Source organism: Nematolebias whitei, chromosome 1 (assembly GCF_014905685.2).
Source record: "Nematolebias whitei isolate Nwh7 chromosome 1, NemWhi1, whole genome shotgun sequence".
Taxonomy (NCBI): domain Eukaryota; kingdom Metazoa; phylum Chordata; class Actinopteri; order Cyprinodontiformes; family Rivulidae; genus Nematolebias; species Nematolebias whitei.
Window position 1 is genome coordinate 71,580,555 of NC_056498.1, and position 13,604 is coordinate 71,594,158.

The 13,604-nt window shown below is 38.6% G+C and overlaps 1 protein-coding gene across 1 annotated transcript in view; it reads right to left on the reverse strand.

Annotated features, from left to right (window-relative positions):
* Positions 1-797: 797 nt before the first annotated feature.
* The window catches only part of cdh11 (cadherin 11, type 2, OB-cadherin (osteoblast)), a 183,264-nt gene continuing 170,457 nt past the window's right edge, over positions 798-13,604 (reverse strand). The window contains exons 12-16 of the mRNA XM_037680522.1: positions 11,736-11,857; positions 11,489-11,606; positions 5,498-5,749; positions 3,884-4,035; positions 798-2,194 (exon numbers count right to left, since the gene is read on the reverse strand). Coding sequence (XP_037536450.1) covers positions 1,829-2,194; positions 3,884-4,035; positions 5,498-5,749; positions 11,489-11,606; positions 11,736-11,857 — 1,010 coding nt within the window. The 3' untranslated portion in view covers positions 798-1,828. The remainder of the gene's footprint in view (positions 2,195-3,883; positions 4,036-5,497; positions 5,750-11,488; positions 11,607-11,735; positions 11,858-13,604) is intronic.

Consider the following 13,604-nt stretch of genomic DNA (forward strand, 5'->3'; position numbering starts at 1 on the left):
AAAAAAATAAAATAAAAAAAGATAAAAATTATGACATAAAGCTGATGGTTTAACATTAGGCAGTGACATTCTTACAGCAGTCTATAAAAATGAAAACAAAATTTGATGCTTCAATGGTCAATGCTCAGAAAACTGTAAGAACATTAGAATATCGTCTGCAAAAAGTTAAACATCAGTTTATTACTGTGAAGCTGCAGCCAATAAAAGAACAATTACTGTTATAATAATCATGATAATAATAAAAGCAACACTAATAATCATAATAATATAATAACAATAAAAATAGATAGAACAAAAACCTATATGCTTGAAAAAGGATATTTTGTTTTTACCTTTCCTGGAACACCTTTTGTTCTTTTCCCCATGTGCACATTTGATGTTTTAATGGCAACATGTGTTGATACAACAGATGTTGCTGCCAACATACATGATTTTTGATAAATGATGGTTATACATGGAATTCATGGGGAAAAACACAAGCACATTCAGCTGATCTACAGGTAATATGCTGGAAGAAACAGAAACTCATTTTTGAAGAATGCTCGAGGCAAAGGTTGGATCCTCAGAGTGATATATCACGTCTTCTCTGTACACACAAGACAAGGAGAATACTTTTGTTTTTCCAATATACCTTTCAAATTACAAAAACAAACAAACAAAAAATAAAGATAAAGGAAAAATAAGGAAAATGCACTGCGCTGTAAGAGTGTCCATTAGGTTTAAGGCGATTTTAAGAGCTCACAAAATTCTACTCATTTTAATCAATGGTGGAACAGGGAGGCGGTCGTTCATGGGTTTGACTCGTTTGTAGAATGACTGCTAATGGTGGAAGTTCAGACACCAGGACTGTGATGAAGGACAGGTTTTCATTAAGCATCTTCTTTGCAGTGAGAAATGAAAACAAACAAAATCCACAGTTTTAAAACAGATTTCTTTTCAGGGTTTGTCTGTTTTCGGGAGTAGAAAAAATGTGACAATTCTCTAGCGTATTCACAGATACTCCTACAGTCTTTGTGTTTACTTGTCTGTGAAGCTACTGAAGCTAGTGGTCTCTATCTTCAGTCTTTTGTGTGTTTACCCCTGGAGTTGTTTAATTATTATAAGGCCACCATACTCTGAAGGTGCTCTAGGCATCTTCAGAGTATCAACAACCCAGAGTTGACTAACCCATCAAAATCAGAGTATCTGCTCTTTTCAACAACAAAACAACATATTTGACCTTTCTGAGACATCTTCAGTGTTTATGTCTCTAAGCAGGCAGTTGCCGGATCTCATTCAAACTTTGTCTGTTAATTTACTTTCATCTTACTCCTCCTTCTCTCCTTAGAGAGAGCAACAAAGCAAAACCTGCCCTGCTCAGGAACTGTGAAAGTAATAAAACCTCTCTGAGGAACTATTGAGGAAGTACATGAATCTAGTCCATAAAAGCATACAAAACCTCTTTTACACACAGTTTGCTATAGGCAAGTCTTACTGATGATAAAGCAACACTGTTTCCATCAAACTGCTTCCAGATGAACAAATTGGCGACATAACAAATCTCCCAGCCCTGCAAAAGAAACAGAGTAAAGGAACTAGACAAGAGAAACTTAAGGAAATTGGGAGCAGTTCAACTCTAAGCATTCATTATGTGTTCATTGACAAACTGACACAAAGTGCCAGCCACAGAGAGGGAGAGTCGTTAACGTTCGCTGACAAATTGGCATGAACTAATCAGTTGGAAGATGGTGACAACTGGAAACTGGAGAGAATTAACCCTTGATTAACATATCTTCTTGGAATCAATACATCAAGAATCAGGGGTGTCCATCGCTGAGGAAAACCGCTGTTAAGAGTCTTCATCGTCATCAGCATCATGAACAGAACCGTCTTTGGTCCCGTACAAATCTGCCAGCTTCTTAAACCTTGGCCCCCAACTTTGCAGATAGTCATAATCCAAGTCAGACTCTGTTGTGACAGACTCAAGCGAACTCAGAGACCCAGCCAATGATCCTCTACCCTCATAGCCATAGATCTGAATGGAGTCATAAGGAGGGGCAGTGGGGTCACTGTCAGCTTCTGCAATTCGAGTCTTGATGAAGTCATCAACGTCGACACTGTTAGCTGCAGGATGCCCAACGCCCGGCCTGAGGGGATATTGAAGTTCTGGTTTGATGTCCTTCCTTGGCAGGAAACCGTTGGCACCATCTGGGTTCTGGTAAAAACACAGAGCATTCAAATAAAGATGGCGTTATAAGGCTGGCAAAACGGAAAAAGTACAAATAAATTTAATTTGCTATTGAATAAAGAAACAACATGTATGAATATTGGAGAAAAAAATCGGAATGGTGACAATATTTGGTAGTAATACATAATACACTTTGGTACGTGCCCAGTAAATACCTGGCATGTACTGGGTAAGTGCAAGGTATTTACTCAGTAAGCACATAGTATGTACCTGCTAAGACCTGCTAAGTATGCACGCAATAAGAATCAGATATGTACCAGGTACTGGCCCGATAAGTATGATATAAATACCTGGTACATATTTTAATGTCCTACTCAGCAAATCAAATTGATGAAGTTTGATTTTAGAAGTACTCACAAGCCCAATCAGATGCGTGCACTACTCCAGTAAACAAAATTGTCAGACATAGATAAACCAAGCCACTTTGTCTTTCGTTTTTCTTTGTCACTTTTCACCGTTCATCCAATTTCCTTTGTTCTAGTTTTCTTTGTTGTTAGATAAAATTGCTCTGTTTAGCTTGCTGGCCAGAAACACTGGTTTGATTCAGACACAGCTAGAAGAGCAAAAGTCACTCATAACTTCTCAAGTAACTCGGGCTTTTGTAAATAGTTCTGCTAGCCAAGACCTCCAGACATCTCCACCAAGATCCAGCTAGTGGGCTCGCTACCAAGAAAACCTGCAGTTACTGCACCTGCTGTACATTTAGGACTAGATTAGAAAAATCCCAGCCAAAGCTAAGAGGTACTCAGAGGAACACTATCCTTTGAGACACTCTTCAATGCTTCAAGCTCCCACTCAGTACTCCCCGGTACCTGCTGCACATTCATGGACATCTCCCTAAAACCTAAAACCTCCACATCCTAAGCTGGTGTTTCTTCTGGTGCCTAATGAGTCAAGAAATAAGTCCTTGATCCAGCAATTACTCAGAAAATAATAACTTATTTAGGGTAATTTACAGTGATGGAATTGCGAACCGTCCAGTGTGTACCCCACCCCTCGCACAGTGATTGCTGGACATGGGCACCGGCGACCCCCGTAACCCAAAATGGAAGAAGCAGGTAAAATATAATGGATGGATGGATAATTTATTGAGACAATCATATAAACAATTGATTTATAGTTTTTCCTTCTTTGGTGGTGGTGGTGCTCTGAGGATAGATACTTTATGAATTATTAATAATTCATATCCATTTTATTACATGTACCACAGTAATAAGTACCAGGTATGTTCCTGGTAAGAACCAGGTATCAGTTAAGAACCTGACACCTACCAAAAAAGTGTCAGATATGTATCAAAAGCCACTCACAATTCCCATGAAAAGATCCTGGAGAGATTTCCAGACATTTACTGGGGATTTTAGCCAATTGGCAACCTTAATACCCATCAAATTTTAGATATGTACCAGGTAAGAATCAGGTATGTAGCCTGTAAGTAGAAGTAAGTATGTGGTACATATCTTGTATGTACCTGGTATATATTTAGTTGTAATATATATTAATGTTTAAAAATTTCAGAGTTTTGTTTAATTGAACAAGTCTTTAACAATATAATGTTAACAAAGCAATAACATCAACATGTGAAGTTTAGTCTGTTTTCTACTAATCACCACTTCCTTCAAAAACAAGATTACTTTTATCACTTTGTGCCTTTTTTACCTGCAGCGTTGCAATGTCGAAGGCTTCAGTATCCTCCTCTCCACCTCCTTCATCATCATAAGTAATGATATTCTCCCGGATATCTTCCTCTTCAAACACTATCAGGGGTTCTTTCTTCTGTCGTCTCAGTGCAACAAACAGCACAACTATTGCTACCAAAGAGAAACACACAAACATTGTTTAAAACTGGTCTGGCATTTAATCAGTACATCACACTCTTCTATACAATGATGAAAAGTGGAAACCATTTAATATTTGTGTGGTTTTTGGAACTCTTAAAGTGTAATTTTGGATTTAATTTAGTCTTAGTGTCATATTCTGTTTTTTGGTATAAATCTTTTTTTTTCATGCTTATTTCTTGTGTTCATTTTTTTGTGTCTCTAGTCAGCTTCCATTCCTTGGTCCTGCCCATCCCTATCTCACCTGTTCCCTGTTGTCATTAAGCCCCGGTGTCAGCCCCTGTCCATATAGGTTCTCAACCCTCACTTCTCTACAGTCTGGTACTGTTTCATGCCCTGTCTGGGTCTCGTCTGTGTATCTTGGAGTTATTTTATTTTATGTATTTTGCTTCCATGCCACCTTTTAAAAAAACATATTATTTGTGTAGTAATTTATTATTTTAGTGTTTATTTAAACTTCTCATGTTGTTCTGCTTTGTTGGGTCCATTTACCTTTTAAATAGTGAAACTCAGATTGTGAGTTACTGTATGTCATGATGGTACTGTACTGAGCAGGCACAGTATTTTTTTGTGACAGTGTTTACCAAAGTTGTCAGGTTAGCACAGCATAAACTAAATGTGGAGAATTACTTGATGATTTGTGATTGTTTTACTGTTTTTGAAGCATGCTGTATATAAGTTTAACATCCATATATGCAATTATAGTTAGACCATCAAATTAGATAATATACCCTGAACCACTCTGTCATTAGATTTGTGCAGAACAAAGACCTGAGGGTGTATTATGATGCAAGTTCAACATAGCTGGGCTTTCTTGTGTGAGCTACATGAACATATTCAAAACAGGATTTTGAGGTAATAGATTCTATAACTGTCAATACGATCTTATTTGTTAACCAGTCTTTCCTCTTTAGGTTGTGTGGTTGTGTATAAACAGGCATGCACATTATTTGATGTTGACCCAAATAAACTCTGCCTCTTCTTTAAAAAAATGCTGCATGAATGTCGTGGCCAGAAGAACACAGGCATCTCTGTAGGAATTAAAAAGTGGAATTATTTTAAAAAGTGCATGTATTCCACCACAATAAAGCTCACATGTGATCTGTTAGAGCTCAGGGTATGTGCCTGGCATGACTTTCAGCTACTACCAGACAAATATTAGCTCAGTATCTGTAAGATATGACTGAATATAAACATTTTTTGTGTTTGCAAATGTTGTAGATGCACATCCAACAGTTATTTTCAGCAGTTTCTTTGAAATAAGTCCTGAAGTTCATGCTGAGAAATATTATTAATTTGTGTTACATTCAAATCTGTTTTTGAAGTAGTTCACAAATTTTCTTTGCTAATGAATTAGCTTAGCTAAAGATATTTTGGCTGAGGTTACTGTCTACATTATAAAGCTTCAGACATGAGAATGCTTTTTGTTTCTCACCCAGAAGGATGACGATGCAGGCCAGTATAGCAATCAGAGCGCCGGTGCTGAGGCCAGCAGGCAGGATGTAGGGTTCCACGTTGCAAGACAGGATGGTGTGTTTACTGTCGCAGGAACAAACTCGGATGGTCAGCGTGTTGGTGCTGCTCATGGATGGGAAGCCATTGTCATTTATCTCAATGGGAAGTAGGTAAATATCCTGAGTTAGACGGCTGAATCCTTTCCGGAGCACATAGATGCTGGCCGTGCTGTCTGTAGAAACACAAACAAACAAACAAGACGTGAAATAATGGATCATTCTGAGGTCAGGACTTTTACCACAGATATGATCTTGTCAGAACATACTGTATACTTCTAAGAAAGCAAGTAAATAAAATCTAGAAACATGTCTACATTGGTTTTACACACTATTTTAATTTTTATTTATTGTGTAAATGCTGACTCAACATTTATGCAACTTGTTTCCTGTTTATTGTTTCCTACGTATATTATTTGAACTGTAACGACTTTAAAATATGTTCAGCTGTTTTGAACATCCAGGCCATTCGTTCAGCTGGTTCAGTACATTTTGGCTTTTAGTTACTGTTTTAATAAAATTAAGATAAGATAAGATAAGATAAGATAAGATAAGATAGAATTTTATTGATCCCGCAGGAAATTGTTGTGCCAGAGTTTCAGTACAAAGGAACGTACATGAGGAATCACAAGATATAAATACAAAGAAAAAACAGACGTAAGACCAAGAAAAAGGTTTAATAAATAAATAAATATTAACAATTAATTAATTGAAAAATTATCTTTTAATCATAACTAAGTTAGCTATTAGCATTTCTCTTGTTAATTTAAACTTTTTGCAAGTTATGTTGCTTTTTGTAACTGTTTTGCTCATTTTAGCTGTTATCTCCTGTTGTAATCAATTTAGCTTTTAAATATAATTTTCTTAAGTTTTAGCTGATATCTATTTTTCTGCAAAAGTTTCCTTTTTATTTTCTATCTGGTTAATTTAAACTTTTTGCTACAATTATATTGCTTTTATCAACAGCTTTTCTTGTTTTAGCTTTTAGCTACCAATTAACTAAATTTAGATTTTAGCTGCCTTTTAGCTAATGCTATGTTTTGCTTAGTTTTGGCTTACTGTTAACCTTTAAATATTCTCTGAATCATTGAATCCCTTTACAACCTTTTTGCTAATGTAACACTTCAGCTTTTTGTGATAATTTTATATTTTGGCTACTGTTTTAGTAAATTTAGCATTTAATTATCATTTTGTTTTTAGATTTTTTTTTCCTCTGTTTTACTAAAGTTGGATTTTAACTTTTCTCTTGGTAATTTAAACATTTTGATAAAGTTATGTTGCTTTCATCAATAGTTTTGCTAATTTTTGCTTTTAGCTACCATTTTGCTAGTTTAAAACTTTAGCTGCTGTTTGGCTAATATGCTCCTAAGCTTGTTTGTTTGTTTTGTAGCTTGCAAATTAATGCCTTTAGCCTCTGGATAACTATTCTTTGACAATTTTTTTCCCTAATTTTACACTTTACTTTTCTTTTCTAATTTCAGATTCTAACTACTGTTGTAATTTTTTGCCTTTAGTGCTGATTGCTTTAATTTTTCCAATTAGGTTTTTGCTTCTTCATGAAGTTTCATCAGTCATTCAGCTCTCAGCATTCACACTTCATTTAACAGTAAATGTAATTTGTCTAGTTTTTTTATTTTATGTCCCACACTGACCCAGAGTCATCTGCACACACAAACGCTCAGCGAGGCGTGACTGGGGGGATATTAACTTTCTGTTTAATAGTTGCTCCACTCGTCTGTTGCAGAGTTAATGTAATCAGAGAACATTTACTGGTGTTAGAACACCAGCAGACCTCAGGTTCTGCCTCGCTGGTTCTCTCCGTTCTTTTCATTGACACTTTTCATATCCAGATGTAACAAATGGTTACTCGGACTGCTAACAAAGGATTGCATGAGGTAATATTTGAAAGGATATTTTGACAAAATAACAATTTTTAACACGGATGATACATGTGTGAAGAAGAAAACAAACTGCTTACATCAAAACTGCTTTAAAGATGAGAATGGTGAGAACCTGTGTGTTTGTGTTCTTCGTACTTTAACAAAAATGTCCTAAATGAGTTCCAATCCAAGATGGCTGCCACAGCTAAGCAGCAACAAATATTAAGGTGAAATTTGGTGCATTAGTAGCTGAAAATCAGCTTGAGCCCTGCTGATCAACGTAAGATCTGATTAAAAAAACTTTGCCTTTAATTGGAGTCAGTTTTGCCTGTCTGTTAGCAAAATATCTTGTGAACCACTGAGCAGATTTTATAGAAACTTTCACATGTACACAACTGAGTTTAAATCTACAACCGAATTACTTTTGGAGTCAATTTAATTTAAGATGGCTGCCACAGCCAACTTGTCTTTAGTTCTCATTGTAAATGGTAAAAGCTCTACTTTTTGCAGATACTCAGGTAAATTGAGTTGTGGTAGTAGCTGAGAATCTTTACCAAACTCAAACCTGGAGGCCTAACATCTTGGGAGATCTATTTCCATACGTCTATGTTTATACACCCACCCTTGTTTGTCCAGGCCATGACTTCTGATGCGCTTAAGATAATTTTATGAACTAGACAAATCATTCATTTATCTTAAGTGCATCAGAAGTCATGGCCTGGACAAGCAACCAAGAGTGTATAAAAATGAAAAAGTTTATATTTTCAGTGATTTATGAACTAACACGACATTATACTCACAGATGAAATGTAAAGTAATGCCACGTTCTTTGCAGTGCTCACTTCAATAAATCAAAGACAAGTGTAGGTGTTTTATTCTGTTACTTATGGTCTGCTGCCTTCCAGTACACTAGAAGACAGTTCACGTAGCATTTTCTCTGAACAACAGTACAAATTTGTCTCTCCAGCATCAACTGTGCACTGAATTGCCTTTTCAGTGTTTCTGTTTCAGTGGTTGAAGCCACAAAGGACGAGCACATCCCAGTGACTGGCTCCAGTCCAAGCTTCATGCCCCACCCCTCCATGTCAACCAGCGGGACAGTGTCCTGACTTTTTGTTTTCTTTCAGCTGTTCCCTTCTTCAGGGGTCGCCACAGTGAACTAACTCGCTGAAAGACTTGACGTTTGTTTTTACGCCGGATGCCCTTCCTGACACAACCACCGAGCTACCACAGCCCTCTGTGTGGAGCAGAGCTGCTATCTAGGGTGCTCGGGGGAGAATATGGTGGGGGTTAAGAGCCTTGCTCAAGGGCCCAGAGTGGAGCAAATGGGGCAGGGGTGGGTGCTTCACCTATCCCACCCACATTTTGATGTTGTCGGTCTGGGGAGTTGACCCGGTGACCTTCCAATCACATGCTCACCTTCTCTAACCTCTGCGCCACCACGCTCCTCAATTTGCCTGATTAAAAATAAACGATAACTCCAACTATATATTTTGTATCAGGTGTTGGTGTCTCTTTATTCAGGTAGTTATGACTTTGCTGCTGTATGTTCAAATATGAATATAGTTTCAATATATTTAGTTTTAATGAGTTACTTGAGGCTCAAAGGAGGTCATTAAAGACTGTTGGGGAGTTGGGAAGCAGACAAAAGCAGACAGCTTTGATTTTGAAGTGTAAAAACTTGTTTTGTCCATCTTTTTTTAACGTCAGTGGTCGATGCAAGTAAAGTTTATCTTGAGCGAAAAGACACATTTTTTAACTTTTTAAATTTTCACTCAATAAGATAATCCAGCTTCACATCCTCTGAAAAATAAAACACTTGTGAGGTGTCTGCTCCCTGTAATCTGTGGGTGCACACGTGTGTGTTTGCTCTCACTGACTGACTGTTCAATCCAGTTCTGTTGCGTTTTGGCTATGAGCTCCAGTTTTCTGTCTACATCAGAAGTTATAAAACGTAGTACTCAAAAGTCCAATACTGATTTATACAAAAAGGTCAAAGGGCTTCTATATTAGCTTGCTGATTATTTCATGCTGCTGATCTCATGCTGCTGATCTCATGCTGCTGATTATTTCATGCTGCTGATCTCATGCTGCTGATTATTTCATGCTGCTGTATTAATTTGTACTCACACAGACTCATGTTCATGCTGCTGTTGTTCAGTGCATTGTTTTGCACTAGTAAGTGTTTAGCGTATTTCTTAGTTTACATCTTAGATCCTTAGTACTGTCTCTTTTACAATTTACATTTTTGCTGTTACTGGATGCAACTGGGACCCTGTGTACACAATTTCGTTCCACCTCATGTACCACATGTGATGCGAATGGCAATAAAGAACCTTGAACTTGAACTTGTAAACCTAAGCTGCTCTAAAATGTGACAGTAGAGCACAACTTTTTACAGGCACAAGTTCAAACATTCAATTAACTGAAGCTAAACGCAACAAGACACTGTTAGATCAGAACGACTGAGGTGAAAATGATGCAGGTAGATGTCCTGAGACACTTAACTTTCAGACTAGCTACATGCTAAAGTCGCCAAGCTCGCCTCCATGAAGCCGCATCGACCTTGGAACCAAAGCTGATGTCCGACGGAGTTACTGTGGCAGCAGAATGAGTCTTGTACATGTTCATCCATCTTGGATTTGTTTTTTAATCTACCTTGCTTTTCTTTGCACGTTAAGATAACTCCACACGGTGATGTGACAGACCTCCTCTGAGCCAAATCGAGGCCAAACCTGCAGCTAGCTACAAGGCTAGCCTCCTTTCTTTAACCAGCTGAGATAAAAAAATACTCAGATTGTTTGTACCTTGAAGAGTGGCAACATTTATTATTGCCACCACAGTCTGCACTTTGTCAAAGTCTGTTTTTCTGTTTATTTATTTAGTTCCTTGAGTTAGTCTAACTCTAATTTTCTTTGTGGTTTATGTTTTAGTCTTCTGTTTTTTAGGTTCTGTTCCTTGTCAGACTTGCAACCTTGGTTGTGTTTATTTAGTGTTCTTGTGTAGGTCTTATTTCTGTTTCCCAGTTCTCTTTGTTCCATTTCCCAGTTACTCTCAGTCAGTTTCCTCCAGATTTTTTTTTTCTTCCCCCAATTGGTGTACCACCCTCACCTGTCCCCAATCAACAATCATCCCAGGAGTTTCCATTTCCCACTTACCTCAGTTCTATTTATTCAGTCTCTGATCTGCTGTTCACCAGTTCAGCGTTATTTGGCCTCTCTGCCTCAGAGGTTTGTGATCACTTGAGTTTTTTCTGTTTGTTTTTGCTGCCACATCAGCCTTTTTACATTTACCTGTAAGTTCCTCACTTCAGTCTGCGCCGGGGTCCAATCCTCCACAAAAACCTTCCATGCTTCGTGCTTAAAGTTCAGCCTTTTACACCTCATTTTTCTCTGTCTCAGTTACGTGATGCGGTTCTGACTCCGGGCATACAGGCCCATTCTCTCCCCCCGTTCTCTCTCTCTCTCTTGTAAATGAGCCGCACCGCTCTTCGTTTCATTGCACCAATGCATTTCAATGCAGTAATGCAAAGCAATATATCATGTCAGCTTGAACCAGATTGATGTTGTTTGGTCCAAAGCTGGATCGCAGTCCAGACTTCGAGAACTAGAGCAATATTTCAAAGGAGGAAATTTGGATTCAGATTTCTGACGTTGCCTCGTGTTGATCAAATGAAACATCAACGTGATTCAAAGTTATTTATATAATTATAAAATTGTCTCTTCGCATTTTCTTCTTTTCTCATCTTTCCTGTTAAGTCTCTGCCACTCCTCACAAATCCAATCAGCTGCCTTCCCTCAAGATACGTGTACAGATGGACAGAGACCCCGCTGCAATCAGTGCAGCTCGCAGGACGTGTGTGCATTCATGAGGAGGTGAGGGACAGACTCACAGCACCCACTGACTCCTACAAGGTGGTGTAAGCCTCCATCTGCTTGTGCTTTGATCTAATCTGAGGGAAACGGGGAGCGGAGGAAGACATTCGATGAAGAAGCTGAAAAAGAAAAGAGAGAATTAAAAGAAAGGGGGTTGTACCTCTGTTGTCTTTGAGGGAGAAGTTTTGGTTGTGGGCGACTTCTTGAGCGAGGCTGAATGTGAAGTGTTGCCTGTGAGCCATCTCGTCTTTGTCCACTGCACTGACGGTTTCAATAACCTTAATGCAACGCACGGAAGCTCACGTTAGAAGGCCGCACATCAATATGAAACAGTGTCTGGGTGTTTGTGATGTTTAGTTTCCCGTGCTGACATGTGTTTACAGCACGTCTCATGCAGACAGCCGTACCTTCCCCGGCGCTACGGCTTCACACATGAAGACTTCGTTGTTGCTGGCGAACTCTGGGGGGTTGTCATTCACGTCTTTCACTTTGATGTTAACGCGCACTTTTGTGTCTTGGTGGTGGCCTCCTGCGTGCACAGAGTGAAACCATCAGCATTCTGCTGCTTACACACACACAAGGCGGCGTCAAAGTCATTACCGTCAGGCTGTCTCTTGTTGTGGGCTGGGTTTGTGATTGCTTGTCTGCTTTTATCATTCATTTTTGTCACTGAGTGAAAAAACACTTTCCTAACAAGACTGCCAGTCAGTCAGCCACTCAGCCTGCTATTTGTTATTTTGATTTGCAGAAATTACACGAGTTGCTGAAACTGAAAAAAAAAAAAAGTCAACCAGCCTGCCACTCAATTAGAACCATCGTTGTTTAATACAAAGAACATTCTGATAAACCAAAGTGACAAATGCACTCACTGGAGATGAAAAAGAAAGAAAAATAAATTCTGCTGTATTTCTGCATATTTGCAGTTCTAGTCAATGTGATTTTTTTTCCCACCACCCTGTCATTACCAGACATTTATTCAGCTTCCCAGGGTTTAAAAGTGGTTAGCATGGTCTGCAATGCTTCTAGCTTTGTGGGCGGAAAGCCCATTCCCATCTGTCCATCTGGCGTCTATCACGCCGCAGAGAAACCACGCGGTGCTTCACTACAGCTGGAGCCCAGACCACAGAATACCAGGGTGGGGCCACTGTGGCCTGTGAAGAGGTTCTGAAGACAGAGCCGGGGAGAGAGAACTCAGGATGGCCTGTGGTTGGCTGCTTTTTCTTTTTCCTGTTCGGATTTGGAGATTTTCCTTGTATTTGAATTTATTTTTTCACTTTTCCATCATGTCATCACATTTATTCTGTGCTGCTTTTAGCCTCTACGTGTGAAGCTTTGGGTATCTTTGATATGTGTCCAGAGTTTTGTTTGACGCTACATCCTTTAGTCAATTAGCCAACAGCTACACTAAAACTAGCCATTTTTATTCTAACAACAAAGACGGGAGCAGCTGAGCAGCTGCTTACGCTTCAGACTCGTCTTTCATTTGATCAATTTCAATATAGTTCTCCGATAAAGGCAAAAGGGCAATTCTGTTTTGTCTGTGTGTCCACTTGTCTTTAGAGTCTTTATCTTTGTCTCACTGGACAGATGTTAAAGAAACTTCCAGAAAATAATTAGAGTACATCTATCATAGCCTTCCTTTATAAGATGGACGCCCCAGCTAAGTGACCAATACAACATTTCCTTTAATTCAGTCATGTTTACAGAAACTGAGCTGAAATTAGTTGTGGTGGTACCTGAAAGTAATTCTCAACATAGTGATCACAAGATGTTTCTTTTTAATTTTTTTATTTGCTATAAACGATTGAAGGCAACTGTGTCGGTCTGTTAGCAAAATATCTCATGAACCACTGGACAGACTTTGATGAAACTTTGAGGAAACATCTGTTGAGTGTAAAACATCTACAACTGATTAACTTTTAGTGTCAGCCCAACCTAATATGGCTGCCTAAGACATCTGACTTTAGGAAACACAAAAAAGGTTACATGTCGGCAGTTTTACAGATACTGAGCTAAATGTGGTGTGTTAGTAGCAGAGTGCCCCCCCCCCCCCCAACACACACACACACACACATAATTTCAAAGTGCTAACACATCGCCTGCAGTTAGTCTAGAACACTGCTGCACGTCTACCAGTCTCCAGAAGGCATGACCTCAGCACACTGTTAGAGCTGATTTTACACAGGCTGCCTGTTCAATTTCAATTTAATTTGAAATTATTTTACTTACTTTAGTTTTAAATGGCTTGGCACCCAATTCTTTATAGTAACGTTTGG